We start from the raw sequence: 13834 nt of genomic DNA, 5'->3' as shown, positions 1-13834 counted from the left end.
TACACAGCTAAGTCAAACCAACCTCTAACTTTTCCTTTTCTGTCAAGGAGGGGGGTGGAGGGAGGGGGGTCTGCTGGTGGGTGTTTGAGGGTCAGTGGGAGGGGGGAGATAAGTCGGGTCAAGTGTTATCTCGTCCCGTTCAGATGCCTTCTCAGAACTCGGGGTCTGTCACTCAAACAGTGATGGATGCTTTGCATTAGGAATGATTAAGCACAATAAACCAACTGGAATAGGCTCCAGCTCAACAGAATGAGCTTACCTTACATCTAAAATGTCACTTTTGTTTTTTATTCTTTATTTGAGTACCGTTGCAAAGTACATTGCAAAGGTGTCCAAAGAGAGGCTTGGGGGCCCATTATTTATTAGGTATACAGTGGAACCTTGATTCCAGAAGATCTGACACTAACCAAAACATAATCTAAAGCCAAAAATGCTAACACAAAACACAGTTTGTAGTTTAATACGTGGAATTGATGACTTGACATGATTGTTGCCAAAGACACAATTCATTCATTCATTTTCATTCATTTGTCCTCACCAGGGTCGCGGGGGGTGCTGGAGCCTATCCCAGTTGTCTTTGGACGAGAGGTGGGGTACACCCTGGACTGGTGGCCAGCCAATCACAGGGCACATATAGACAAACAACCATTCACACTCATATTCATACCTATGGACAATTTGGAGTCGCTAATTAACCTAGCATGTTTTTGGAATGTGGGAGGAAACCGGAGTACCCGGAGAAAACCCACGCATGCACAGGGGAGAACATGCAAATTCCACACAGAGATGCCCGAGCGGGGAATCGAACCCGGGCCTCCTAGCTGTGAGACCTGGCAAAACGGCAACAGCAACAAAGTCAACAATAATGGCTAATATGAATGGAAAGCTGAGTGTAGGGGTGTTATTTTATGTCTAGAGGGCTCTATAAATATTCATTCATCCAATCACAGGGCACATATAGACAAACAACCATTCACACTCACATTCATACCTATGGACAATTTGGAGTCGCTAATTAACCTAGCATGTTTTTGGAATGTGGGAGGAAACCGGAGTACCCGGAGAAAACCCACGCATGCACGGGGAGAACATGCAAACTCCACACAGAGATGGCCGAGGGTGGAATTGAACCCTTGTTTCCTAGCTGTGAGGTCTGCGTGCTAACCACTAGACCGCCGTGCCGCCCGCCAAAGACACAATGATAAACATAAACACCACTTTCCTTTCTTGCATATTGTTTCTCAGCTGCAAAGTGGTTGAGTGGTTAGCAGGTTAGCAGGAGACCCGAGTTCGATTCCCCGCTCGGGCATCTCTGTGTGGAGTTTGCATGTTCTCCCCGTGCATGCGTGGGTTTTCTCCGGGTACTCCGGTTTCCTCCCACATTCCAAAAACATGCTAGGTTAATTAGCGACTCCAAATTGTCCATAGGTATGAATGTGAGTGTGAATGGTTGTTTGTCTATATGTGCCCTGTGATTGGCTGGCCACCAGTCCAGGGTGTACCCTGCCTCTCGCCTGAAGACAGCTGGGATAGGCTCCAGCACACCCCGCGACCCTCGTGAGGATAAGCGGTAGAAAATGAATATTTATAGAGCCCTCTAGACATGAAATAACACCCCTACAGTCATCTTTCCATTCATATTACCCATTACAGTTGACTCTGTTGCTGTTGCCGTTTTGCCAGGTCTCACACCTAGGAGAATAGGGTTCGATTCCCTGCTCGGGCATGTCTGTGTGGAGTTTGCATGCGTGGGTTTTTTCTCCGGGTACTCCGGTTTCCTCCCACATTCCAAAAACATGCTAGGTTAATTAGCGACTCCAAATTGTCCATAGGTATGAATGTGAGTGTGAATGGTTGTTCAACTGAGTCCAACTGAGCTTCATAGAATGACGCAGCTGCAGCACGGTTCCTTCCCACGTGAAGGCTTCTGCTCCTGAGGAGAAGCCACCTGAGGAGCAGAACTTTCATCCTTGCACTCGGACAGCGAGCCGCTAGAAGTGGAAAACAGTCTTCCACGCACCAGGTCTGCAGCTTTCCCGTCCATGACAGTTAAGTTATTCACCGTTTTCTCTCTCAAGGACATGTCCCCGTCATCTTCGTCATCGATGAGCACAAAGTCTTTGAGGTAAATCTTCGTCACCGCATGGAGACTGTGGTCCTCAACGGTGTGACCGTCAACAAAGGTAAGAGTGGAAGTCTCAGTCAGGGTCTCTTGCGGATCTGTGGAGTTGTCCTCTGGTCCTGAATAGGCCTGTGAGCTTGAATCCACGGTCCAGGAGGAAATCCTCTGAGCAGCGAAGTCCTCAATGCAGGATGGATCTTCAGTCTGGCCATGTTCAGGTTGCATCTTAAACACCACCTTCTGGTAGTCATGGTAGACTTGCACAGCGCTGCCCCCTGTTGGGGATGAGAGAGTCTCCCCTTTTCCTTGTGTCTTCATCGACTTGATGTAGTTTACACACTGCAAAAAGTACAAGCATGAATAGCTGATTTCATATAGCTGACAAGCACACTTTTTATTGCTCTCTGGTTCTACCATATCTTACTTATGGTGTGGAAATATGGGCTAATAACTATAAAAGCAATCACTTGCTGAATGTACTGCAAAAAAGGCTAGTAAGGATAATTCATAATGCCGCCTACAGAGAACATACTAACTCCTTATTTCTAAAATCACAAATACTTCAACTTGCTGATATAGTTCATAGTTCAAACAGCTAAAATAATGCATGAGGCTAAAAATAACCAATTAGCTAAAAATGTCATCCAATACTTCTCTACAAAAAATAAAAATAAAAATAAAAATAAAAATAAAAATAAAAATAAAAATAAAAATAAAAATAAAAATAAAAATAAAAATAAAAATAAAAAATTAGGAATTAGGAAAGCAGGAAGTGAACAAATGTGACAGTGACTGATTGTAAAAGTACCAGATGGAGGGGTAAGCTTTGCTTCTTTGTGAACTGATTATGTGATGCATTCAATTGTAATCTGATGCATGTTCAAATGAAAATAAAACCATTACCATTACCAATGACAACATATTCAATATTGTCATGCCTGTCATGACCGCATTTCCCATGATCCTCCACTGCAGCATGTAACGTGATGAAATAAGTACAAGAATTACAATTGCTGTTGTGATTATAGTTAGTTTAGCCATTGCAGTGCCTCATCAAGCATTCATAGACCTGCAAATTTGCTGATTTTTGGTCATAATTTATTGTTTTCCCGGGGTACACCCTGGATTGGTGGCCAGCCAATCACAGGGCACATATAGACAAACAACCATTCACACTCACATTAATACCTATGGACAATTTGGAGTCGCTAATTAACCTAGCATGTTTTTGGAATGTGGGAGGAAACCGGAGTACCCGGAGAAAACCCGCGCATGCACGGGGAGAACATGCAAACTCCACACAGAGATCGCAGAGGGTGGAATTGAACTCGGGTCTCCTAGCTGTGAGGTCGGCGCGCTAACCACTAGACCGCCGTGCAGCCGCAGTATACATTTATCACTGTAAAAAAAAAGACCACAATTTGTACACATTTAGGTCTTTATGCGCTTTAAATTGTGTTAAACAAACGTATGAGGCATATTTATGGCTTAAAGGGGAACTGCACCTTTTTTTGGGAATATTGTCCATCATTTACAACCTTATGTGAAACATAAAACCATATTTCTTTCCCTTTTCTGTGCATTATAACACCAGAAAACGAGTCAAGTTCAGCTAGCTTACAATACTGACATTGGGATGCAACTATTTCGAGTATATTAGTCTAAAAAATAAAAAAAAACCTCTAACAATGTTGCACGGTTTGATATACATGCATTAATGTGTACACTGATGATAATATGTAATATTGCAGTATCTTGCCCTATTTTGATTATCTAAAACACAAATGAAACTTATTTTCGAGGCGCCCCTTTAAATCTTTATTATCGCAAGGGGAACAACGGCAATTAAAGAGAGACTGTATGCATATTTTGACGAATAATATTCAACTATGAAACAGTATGAATTAATAATGAATATATTTGTGAAAAACTGTGATAAAGAGAAGCTGCAAAATCGAAAGCAGGAAGTGGCGAGGGACGACTAAGTCCTTCACTACTGGCCTCTGTAAATAAATAAATGAAGCTGGTACTCTGGTACTGGAAGTAAAAATAACGTATCTCCCTGATGACCCCTTTTGAGGTTGGACACGGTTGAACTGCACCGAAGTGGTGATAACACACACACACACACACACACACACACACACACACTCGGAATGACTTTAGATGTCAATATATAATATGTTGAAAATAATATTTGTGTAAAATACAGCAGTGTTCATATTGTGTGACTGTACATGCTAAATGCGGTACAGTCTTACACTCCACTGACTAAAGCGCATGACAGAATCAGGACTCTATAAATGAATAATAACATGTAGTACATGTTCCTGCGGTTTGGGCTGAGAAACAAAAGATGAAAAATAAAAAATAGATACCGATAGATTGAAGCTTACCTTCCTTTTCTAGTGTGATGAAAGTTCTTTTAGTATACCGATAATAAAATCTCTACTATAAAGTACAGTAGTAGTTTAAGATACATAACATTATTCAATAAAACAACTTTCCAAACATACATGTCTTACTTACCTTAAGCCCTTAGCAGTCCAAGCCTTCCAAGTGGTCCAAGCAAAAATCACATGACACTGGAGGGACGACACTCGTGTTCGAGTCTGACCTGCGTTACAACTAATGAATGTTAGTTTGTGGTCTGGGGCATCAGACCTTCCCCGCACACGCCCTCCCTCCACTCCCTCCATCCAATCTACCATATTATTCTGACACTGTGTCACATGATGCTGCCACATTCATTTTCTACCGTTTATCCTCACGAGGGTCGCAGGGGTGCTGGAGCCTATCCCAGCTGTCTTCGGGCAAGAGGCGGAGTACACCCTGGAATGGTGGCGAGCCAATCACAGGGCACATATAGACAAACAACCATTCACACTCACATTCATACCTATGGACAATTTGGAGTCGCTAATTAACCTAGCATGTTTTTGGAATGTGGGAGGAAACCGGAGTACCCGGAGAAAACCCACGCATGCACGGGGAGAACATGCAAATTCCACACAGAGCGGGGAATTGAACCCGAGTCTCCTAGCTGTGAGACCTGGCAAAACAGCAACAGCAACAGAGTCAACTATAATGGGTAATATGAATGGAAAGATGACTATAGGGGTGTTATTTCATGTCTAGAGGGCTCTATAAATATTCATTCATTTTCTACCGCTTTTCCTCACGAGGGTCGCAGGGGGTGCTGGAGCCTATCCCAGCTGTCTTCAGGCGAGAGGCGGGGTTACACCCTGGACTGGTGGCCAGCCAATCACAGGGCACATATAGACAAACAACCATTCACACTCACATTCATACCTATGGATAATTTGGAGTGGCCAATTAACCGAGTACAAGGGTCTCAAACTCAATTTACTTGGGGGCCACTGGAGCTAGGGTCTGGGCAAGGCTGGGCCGCATCAAGTTTTCAAAAAAAAAACAAAAAAACGCATTTATTAAAAACAGAAAAATATACAAACTTTTTCAGTGCTTTGGTTCCGATCTTCTACAAGAAAAGCTCTGATAAAACATTCCACTGTTCTCAAATATCTTAATTTTTATTTTTCTGCACTAAATAAGATGAAAAATAAATAAACAAATCAAGAATAAAGAAAATCAATCAGTAATAAATAAATAAATATAATAATAATAATAAAACGGCAAATAATAAAAACTTAAGAAACCACATATAGTTGGTGGGAAGACAAATTATTTTTTTCAGATTAAAATGAACAAAGCATTATTAGAGCCCTGTAGACATGACAAAACACGACTATAGTCACATTTATACTCTTTTTATTTACAACATATTGCGCAACTGCAGGGTCTTGAGACACATGCTAACTCGCAAACTAGACAGCTAGCGACCTAAACGGTAGCCTTCAAGTTATTTCCTTTAAACTTAAATAGCACAAAACTTACCACTTCCACATGGATAGGGAGGATAACTATTAACAGTTATTTAACCTTTAACATGAACATGAATCAAACGTAATAATTTTTTCTGGGTACATGATACCATACAGCATCCATATCAAACTTGCGCGGGCCGCACTAACATTAAACTTTCATATCAAGACGGGGGCCTCAAACTAGTGTCCTGCGGGCCACATTTGGCCCGCGGGCCACGTGTTTGAGACCCCTGATTTAGCATGTTTTTGGAATGTGGGAGGAAACCGGAGTACCCTCGTGAGGTTAAGCGGTAGAAAATGAATGAATGAACGAATGTTGAAGGTCAATATCCCAGTGGACCAGTAGCCTGTACGTGGCGGCCATTAGTGGCCACCCTTGGTCATTGTCCGGCCACCCCACAGGTTATCGAGACAGTTCAGATATCAATTTACTGCCACCCCTATGTGAGTAACGGCCCCACCTCGGCAGCCCTAATGAAAGATTTCGACTCTTCCACTCCAGAGGACAATGAGGACTACACCCTAAATTGGTGTGCAGTCAGTCACATGATGCATAGCGACAGACAACCATACACGTTTAGAGCGATGTCGCATGGGCTGCAGGAAATAAAGACTATCCTCTTCGGCATCGTATATAAATACTCACTACTACTAAATCGTCTTATATTTGAGTAATTTCTCCTGCTGGTAAATAACATTATTTTCAGTGCAAGGAAGCACACAAAGCCTTTTTTCTGTCTGTTCTACACAGTGAAGGTGTTTCAATAAATAATAAAGGACGACAGACCCTTACATACATGAAAAATGCAAACAGCATTATGAGCAGGATATTGAAATATTGAAAAGCTTTTCCATGCAACAAGGAATGAGGCCCACATTAGTGCAAAGTGTGTCTTTGTGTTTGTATGCAATACATTTCCATTATGTTATTACATGCTTGCATATTATACCATGTAAAAACTCTAATTCCAGCCGATGGTACAGCGGAAATGAAAAGATATGACAAAGATATGATATGATGGTATGGATGTATGCTTGAGCTTGATTTACATTTTTAGTTCAATCAGAGTTATTCTTAAACATACATGATGTTAAATACACTACATTAACTACTGATCAAAATTTTAAGACCGGTTGAAATATTACTTAAGTCCTTACAAGCACTAAAAGGGGAATAGTTGGCTCATTGCCTCATCAAAAGTTTAAAACCACGGCTTTTTAAAAATCCCCAGGGTTATATGTCAGGTTCAAAATCCTGTGACACTTTTAAAAACACTTAAATACAAAAATATATATTCAAATATATCCATATTGATATGGAGTATATAATCAAGTACTGTCATTTATATTTCAGTTAATAAAATGCAGGTGCGTATTTAATAGTTGCATATAGTGATTGGTCACTATTTATTTATGAAGTGTGATTAATCTGATTAAATAATTGGTATTTTAATCATTGGACAGATACAATGTAAAAAGCAGTGGTACATGTATGTCCCTTATACTTATAATTATTATTAATGCATTTATTAACATCTAATTGCGAATGAGATGGCCTGTTTTTGATTAAAATAATAAACGTAAAATTATTTATAATGATTTTTGTCCATTTATGCAGCATCTGCAGGGCCATAAATGCTTTTAAGCCTTTTTAACTTAAATAAAATGTTTTTAAAGACATTAGAACAGGGGTCTCAAACTCAATTTACCTGGGGGCCACCGGAGCTAGGTTCTGGGTGAAGCCGGCGGGCCGCATCAGGTTTTCAAAAAAAAAAACAAAAAAAAAACGCATTTATTAAAAACTGGGAAAAAAAATCAATAAAAAACTATCTTCAATGCTTTTGCTTCTGCTATACCCTACACTTTTTCAGTACTTTGGTTCCGGTTTTCCACACCAAAATATCTGATAAAACATTCCACTGTTCTCAAATATCTTAATTTTTCTATACACAAAATAAGATTCAAAAAATAAATAAACTAAGAATAAAGACAATAAATCAATCAATCAGTAATAAATAAGTAAAATAATAATAAAACAGCAAATAAGAAAAACGTAAGAAACCACATACAGTTGGTAGAGAATTTTTTTTTCCAGATTCAAATGTACAGTATTAACAGTTATTTAACCTTTAACATGAACATGAATGAAATGTAATAATTTTACCCAAATTAGCAAGTTAGCATCGTACTCAGTTCCATCTGGGAGCAGCGTCGTAACTTTAACAACATGTTTGACGAGATGCTTTATCTTGACTTGTATTTTCCCTTTTATTTCATTTCAACATTAAACTTTGGGCCTCAAAGTAGCGTCTCGCGGGCCGCATTTGGCCCGCGGGCCGCAAGTTTGAGACCCCTGCATTAGAATATCCCTAAAATGGCCTATATCTGGAAACAATTTTTTTTTTTTAAATTTACTTGTAGAATCAGAGTGTAGTGATGCCGTAATGTCATTAAAACTAAGACAAAAAACAGATAAAGACTGGAAAAGTTAATTTTTTTTTTTTTTTTTACTGTCAACATGGTTCTAATCCTCCTTCAGAATGATTATGGTTAATTTCACGTATGGAATATTCCCCAAGCCTTTATGGATGGAAATGATAATACTTACTTCCTGTTAAGTCCTTGATATTATTCCCTGTAAGTGACACTTGCTGTGTTGCCGCATTTGAAAGGCGAAATCTTGTGTAGAGCACTTCCAAAATAAAAGTTTCACTTTGCTCGGTGCCAACAAAGGGTCCTGAAAATGTGCCACGATGTTCAACGGAGGTGTGATGACTCCCACCCCTGGGTGAGAATAAAATTGCAATGTCAGAATATTATATTTTATAATATTATTATTCATAATATTATAATTTGACAGGAAAAAAAATGCAATAAAAGCTGAAACATAAAAGAAAAACATTTTTAATGTTGTGATATTATGAGAAACAAAGAATAAAGTTACATTTTGTTGATATTATGATTTCATATTTACAACATTTTTCTTATAAAACTGCTTTTTTTCCTCAGTTTTAAAAATATTTTATTCTTGTCACTTTTTACCCACATAAAATTATGAATTCAATCCCATATTACTTTTTCAAATTATACATTTTTCCAAACCTAATTTTCCAAAAATTACAATTGTACTTGCTTTGATATTTCAACTATATATATAAATAAATATTTTTTCTCGTATTAGGACTCAAAATAATTCAGTTTTGGGTTTTTTTTCACACTCCCATTCAGCATTGTAGCATGTTTTTTCTTAATTAAAAAAAATATTTCAACTTTCTTCATGTAATTTCACCCCCACATATTATGTATTAGGACTCAAAATAATTCAGTTTTGTTATTGTAAAATTACTGCTCTTTTTCCATTTGTGCTGTTGTTTTTTTGCTTAAAAACAACTTTCTTTCCTCTTCATATGCTGACTTTATTCTCATAATATTTTGACTTTATTGTAGTAAGATAATAATTTATCCTTCCTCGCTTCTTGCCCATAGTCAGCTGGAATGGGCTCCAGCATACAATATTATTACTTTAGTCACATTTTTATGTCATTCACATCATATTAAAGCTTTTACCAAAGTATTTTCCAAAACATGGAATTGTACTTTTTTGTACTGTTTTTTTTTTTTTTTTCTTTATCTGGAGCCTATCCCAGCTGTCTTCGGGCGAGAGGCCGGGTACACCCTGGACTGGTGGCCAGCCAATCACAGGGCACATATAGACAAACAACCATTCACACTCACAGCATTCACATTCACAGCATGTTTTTTCTTAATTTAAAAAAACATTTCTACTTTCTTCATGTAATTTTCCCCCCACATATTATGTATTAGGACTCAATATAATTCAGTTTTGTTATTGTAAAATTACTGCTCTTTTTCCATTTTAACACTTTCTTTTCCTATTTTCCTCCTCATATGGTGACTTTATTCCCATAATATTTTGACTTTATTACTTTATTGTAAGATAATAATTTATCCTCAACTGAATTTCCCAAATGTTGTTGACTTTGTTTGTTTTGTTACTCATAATGCTGACCTTATTTCCTCATAATAATGTCTTTATTCCATTTTCACGACCGATTTGCGGTGGTGATGATGGGCTTTTGCTTTCATATTTCAACTTTTTTCCCATAACTTATTATTTATTGTAAGATAATAATTTATCCTCAACTAAATTTCTGAAATGTTGTGACTTTGTTTGTTTTGTTACTCATAATGCTGACCTTATTTCCTCATAATAATGTCTTTATTCCATTTTACCAAATGAATTTAATTTTTAATTGTGCTCAGGACTGATTTGGACAAATTTGGTCAACATGCAATGAAAAGCAGTGAGTGTTGACGTCGCTTAAAGTGAATAAAATCACAAGTGCGTGCTCGGGAGAATTACCTTCATGCTTTTCTATTTCAGCCAGGCAGGCAGACAACATCCAGACACTGGAAATGGGACGCAACTTCAAGCTGAAGAGAGCAGCTGGCAGAAGGAGGAACCAATGGTCAAAAAAGGACCAGAGACATGGCGGTCCGGTGCTCAGTGCGACGCGGAGATCCACTCGCTTCGCGTTTGAGGACATCACTTCATTCTCTTCGCCTGCCGACACAACCACACACATAAAAGCTAGATAAAAGCAGTCATGATCAAACACGCATTAACGCTCACCCTCGTCTTCTTTCTTGGCTGCACATGTGATGGCTTTTTGGGGCTTGTTTTCGGACAGGAGAGTCATGACGCTCTCCCACACAACAGTCTTGCATCGTGAAAAAGCCGACAGACACACATCCACCTCCACACCCGCATCAACGAGTCTGTACAGCAGGACTTGAACTCGGAGCATAAAGGGACCTTTCTTCAGCTCATCCACCGGTTGATGGCTTTTTATGCTCTGACGCACACAAAGCAGACCTGGAGAAGTCATGTGATCACATCTTGGAATTAGTTTTTGGTTATAATATTATGACTTTGTTCTTGTAATATTTGGACTTTATTCACGGAATATGATGTTAATCCCAAACAAAACACACATGAGTTTTCATAACATGATGAGACACAAAAAAACAAAGAAGAAAGTTGCGTATTTTGGTGAATAAAGTCAAAATATTATGGGAAAATATTACAGGATTGTAGTCACAATATTACAAGAAAGAAAAATTGAAATATTAAAGACTTTTTATAATATTAATTATTAATCAATAATTAATAATTAATTATATTAATCAATAATTATAAATTGTTGATGAATGAATATTAATAAATAATGAATATTAATTATTGTAATATTATGACAAACCAATATACAAAACAAAACAAAGAATATTTCAAATCTATTTCCAATTACCCCCATATTATTCTGCCGTTATTCCCATAATATTTTGACAATTTTCTCATATTATTGTGACTTTTTCACGACCTATATTTGGATAATGATGGGCTTTATTCATGTAATATGATGTTTATGATTTATGATCATATAATTTTTCATAACATGATGAGACACAAAAAAACAAAGAAGAAAGTTGCGTATTTTGGTGAATAAAGTCAAAATATTATGGGAAATATTACAGGATTGTAGTCACAATATTACAAGTAAGAAAAAGTAGAAATATTAAAGAAAATATTTTTGATGTCGTAATATTATGAGAAACCAATATACAAAACAAAGAATAAAGTTCCTTACTTTCAAATCTATTTCCAATTACCCCATAACATTCTGCCGTTATTCCCATCATATTTTGAACGTTTTCTCATATTACTGTGACTTTTTCACGACCTATATTTGGATAATGAAGGGCTTTATTCACATAATATGATGTTTTCCCCAAACAAAACACACATGATTTTTCATAACATGATGAGACACAAAAAAACAAAGAAGAAAGTTGCGTATTTTGGTGAATAAAGTCAAAATATTATGGGAAATATTACAGGATTGTAGTCACAATATTACAAGAAAGAAAAAGTTTTTTTTCATGTTGTAATATTATGAGAAACCAATATACAAAATAAAACAAAGAATAAAGTTCTGCTCCTTATTTTCAAATCTATTTCCAATTATTCCCATAACATTCTGCTGTTATTCCCATCATATGTTGACCATTTTCTCATATTATTGTGATTTTTTCACAACCTATATTTGGATAATGATGGGCTTTATTCATGTAATAGGATGTTTTCCCAAACAAAACATATATGATTTTTCATAACATGATGAGACACAAAAAAACAAAGAAGAAAGTTGCGTATTTTGGTGAATAAAGTCAAAATATTATAATTATATTATAATATTACTTATTACTTATAATATTACTATTACAAATTATATGTTATTCCAAACCTAATTTTCCAAAAATTACAATTTTACTCGTTGTTTTGTTTGTGATGTTGACAAAAAAATAAATCTTTTTTCTTTGATATTTAAACTTGTCATATATTTTTTTTTCTTCTCGTATTAGGACTCAAAATAATTCAGTTTTATTATTGTAAAATTACTGCTCTTTTTCCATTTATGCTGTTGTTTTTTTCCTGTCTTAAAAACAACTTTCTTTTCCTATTTTTCCCCTCATATGGTGACTTTATTCCCGTAATATTTTGACTTTATTTTTGTAAGATAATAATTTATCCTCAACTAAATTTCCCAAATGTTGCGACTTTGTTTGTTTTGTTACTCATAATGCTGACCTTTTTTGCTGACCTTACTCTAGTGGTTAGCGCGCAGACCTCACAGCTAGGCAACCAGGGTTCAATTCCACCCTCGGCCATCTCTGTGTAGAGTTTGCATGTTCTCCCCGTGTTCCATGTTCCTCCCACATTCCAAAAACATGCTAGGTTAATTGGCCACTCCAAATTGTCCATAGGTATGAATGTGAGTGTGAATGGTTGTTTGTCTATATGTGCCCTGTGATTGGCTGGCCACCAGTCCAGGGCGTACCCCGCCTCTCGCCCGAAGGCAGCTGGGATAGGCTCCAGCACCCCTGCGACCCTCGTGAGGAAAAAGCGGTAGAAATGAATGATGACCTTACCAAGTGGGCTCAACAGGAAGTTGTCATCAGTAATGACCATCAGCAGCAGCTTGTGGCACATCACCTGAGGGAAGCAGAGCGGGACATCTCTGTATTGACAGTCTGGGAAGTCCCAACCGTAACCTGTGGCACTGCAGAAGTTCCTCAACACTTTCACGTCCAGCCTGAAAGGCAAAACAACTCACTCACTTCACATTTCCGCCTTGTGCGGAAGTAGATAGTTCTTACCTGCAGTTATGGACGACATACACCACTTCTTCTTTCTTCTTCCTATTCTTTTTGTACAAAGAGCCTTTCCTCCGAGTAAGAGCATTGCTCAAACATTTCAGAAAAAGATACGCAACACTAGGGAGTCCCTCGTAGCTGAGTGAATTTGTTTTCATTAATTTATGAGAAAGGTAGATGTGCGCATAAAGCAAATACACAGAGCACAGGGACACTGAAACAATCAAATAAGGATGCGAATATCTCATTTTGAACTTAGAGTACCGTCAACACACCGGAAAAAGTTATGTAAGAGGTCGATACCACTTTGAGTGAGTAGTGGGTCAATAAAAGCTCGATAAGATTGATATTATTAGTTCTAGACTCCTACTCAGCATCCACTTCCGTATTTATGACCTCGGCGGGTTTGGGCGCCATGATGGTGAGCAGAAATCAGAACCTACTCAGCATCCACTTCCGTATTTATGACCTCGGCGGATTTGGGCGCCATGATGGTGAGCAGTAATCAGAAACGTGCTAACGTGTTAACGTGAATATAGTACATTGTACACTATTGTCCGCCTAGCTTAGC

At 37.8% G+C, this 13834-nt stretch overlaps 1 protein-coding gene across 3 annotated transcripts; it reads right to left on the bottom strand.

Moving 5' to 3' along the window:
- Positions 1-1819: 1819 nt before the first annotated feature.
- On the bottom strand, positions 1820-13674 carry LOC131128625 (uncharacterized). Of its 3 annotated transcripts, XR_013627098.1 has the most exons (7): positions 13267-13674; positions 13039-13202; positions 10682-10924; positions 10412-10612; positions 8636-8811; positions 4652-4739; positions 1820-2461 (listed from the first exon to the last, which is right to left on the bottom strand). XR_013627098.1 is itself a non-coding variant. In XM_078789192.1 (6 exons), exons 1-5 carry the CDS (start codon positions 13509-13511, stop codon positions 8642-8644), a joined length of 1023 nt encoding a protein of 340 aa, XP_078645318.1. In that variant the 5' UTR covers positions 13512-13674; the 3' UTR covers positions 4263-4739; positions 8636-8641. The 3 variants fall into 3 exon arrangements, 2 of the variants coding, with proteins under 2 accessions (XP_078645318.1, XP_057927633.2); XM_078789192.1 differs by lacking the exon at positions 1820-2461 and having other exon boundaries at positions 4263-4739; XM_058071650.2 differs by lacking the exons at positions 1820-2461; positions 4652-4739 and having other exon boundaries at positions 8464-8811.
- Between the last annotated feature and the right edge of the window lie 160 nt (positions 13675-13834).

The sequence above is a fragment of the Doryrhamphus excisus genome, linkage group LG3 (genome assembly GCF_037039965.1).
Source record: "Doryrhamphus excisus strain RoL-2023G ecotype Guam linkage group LG3, RoL_Dexc_Guam_v1.1, whole genome shotgun sequence".
NCBI lineage: Eukaryota > Metazoa > Chordata > Actinopteri > Syngnathiformes > Syngnathidae > Doryrhamphus > Doryrhamphus excisus.
The sequence above is the reverse complement of the archived record's forward strand: the minus strand, read 5'-3'. Positions and strand labels throughout refer to the sequence as shown.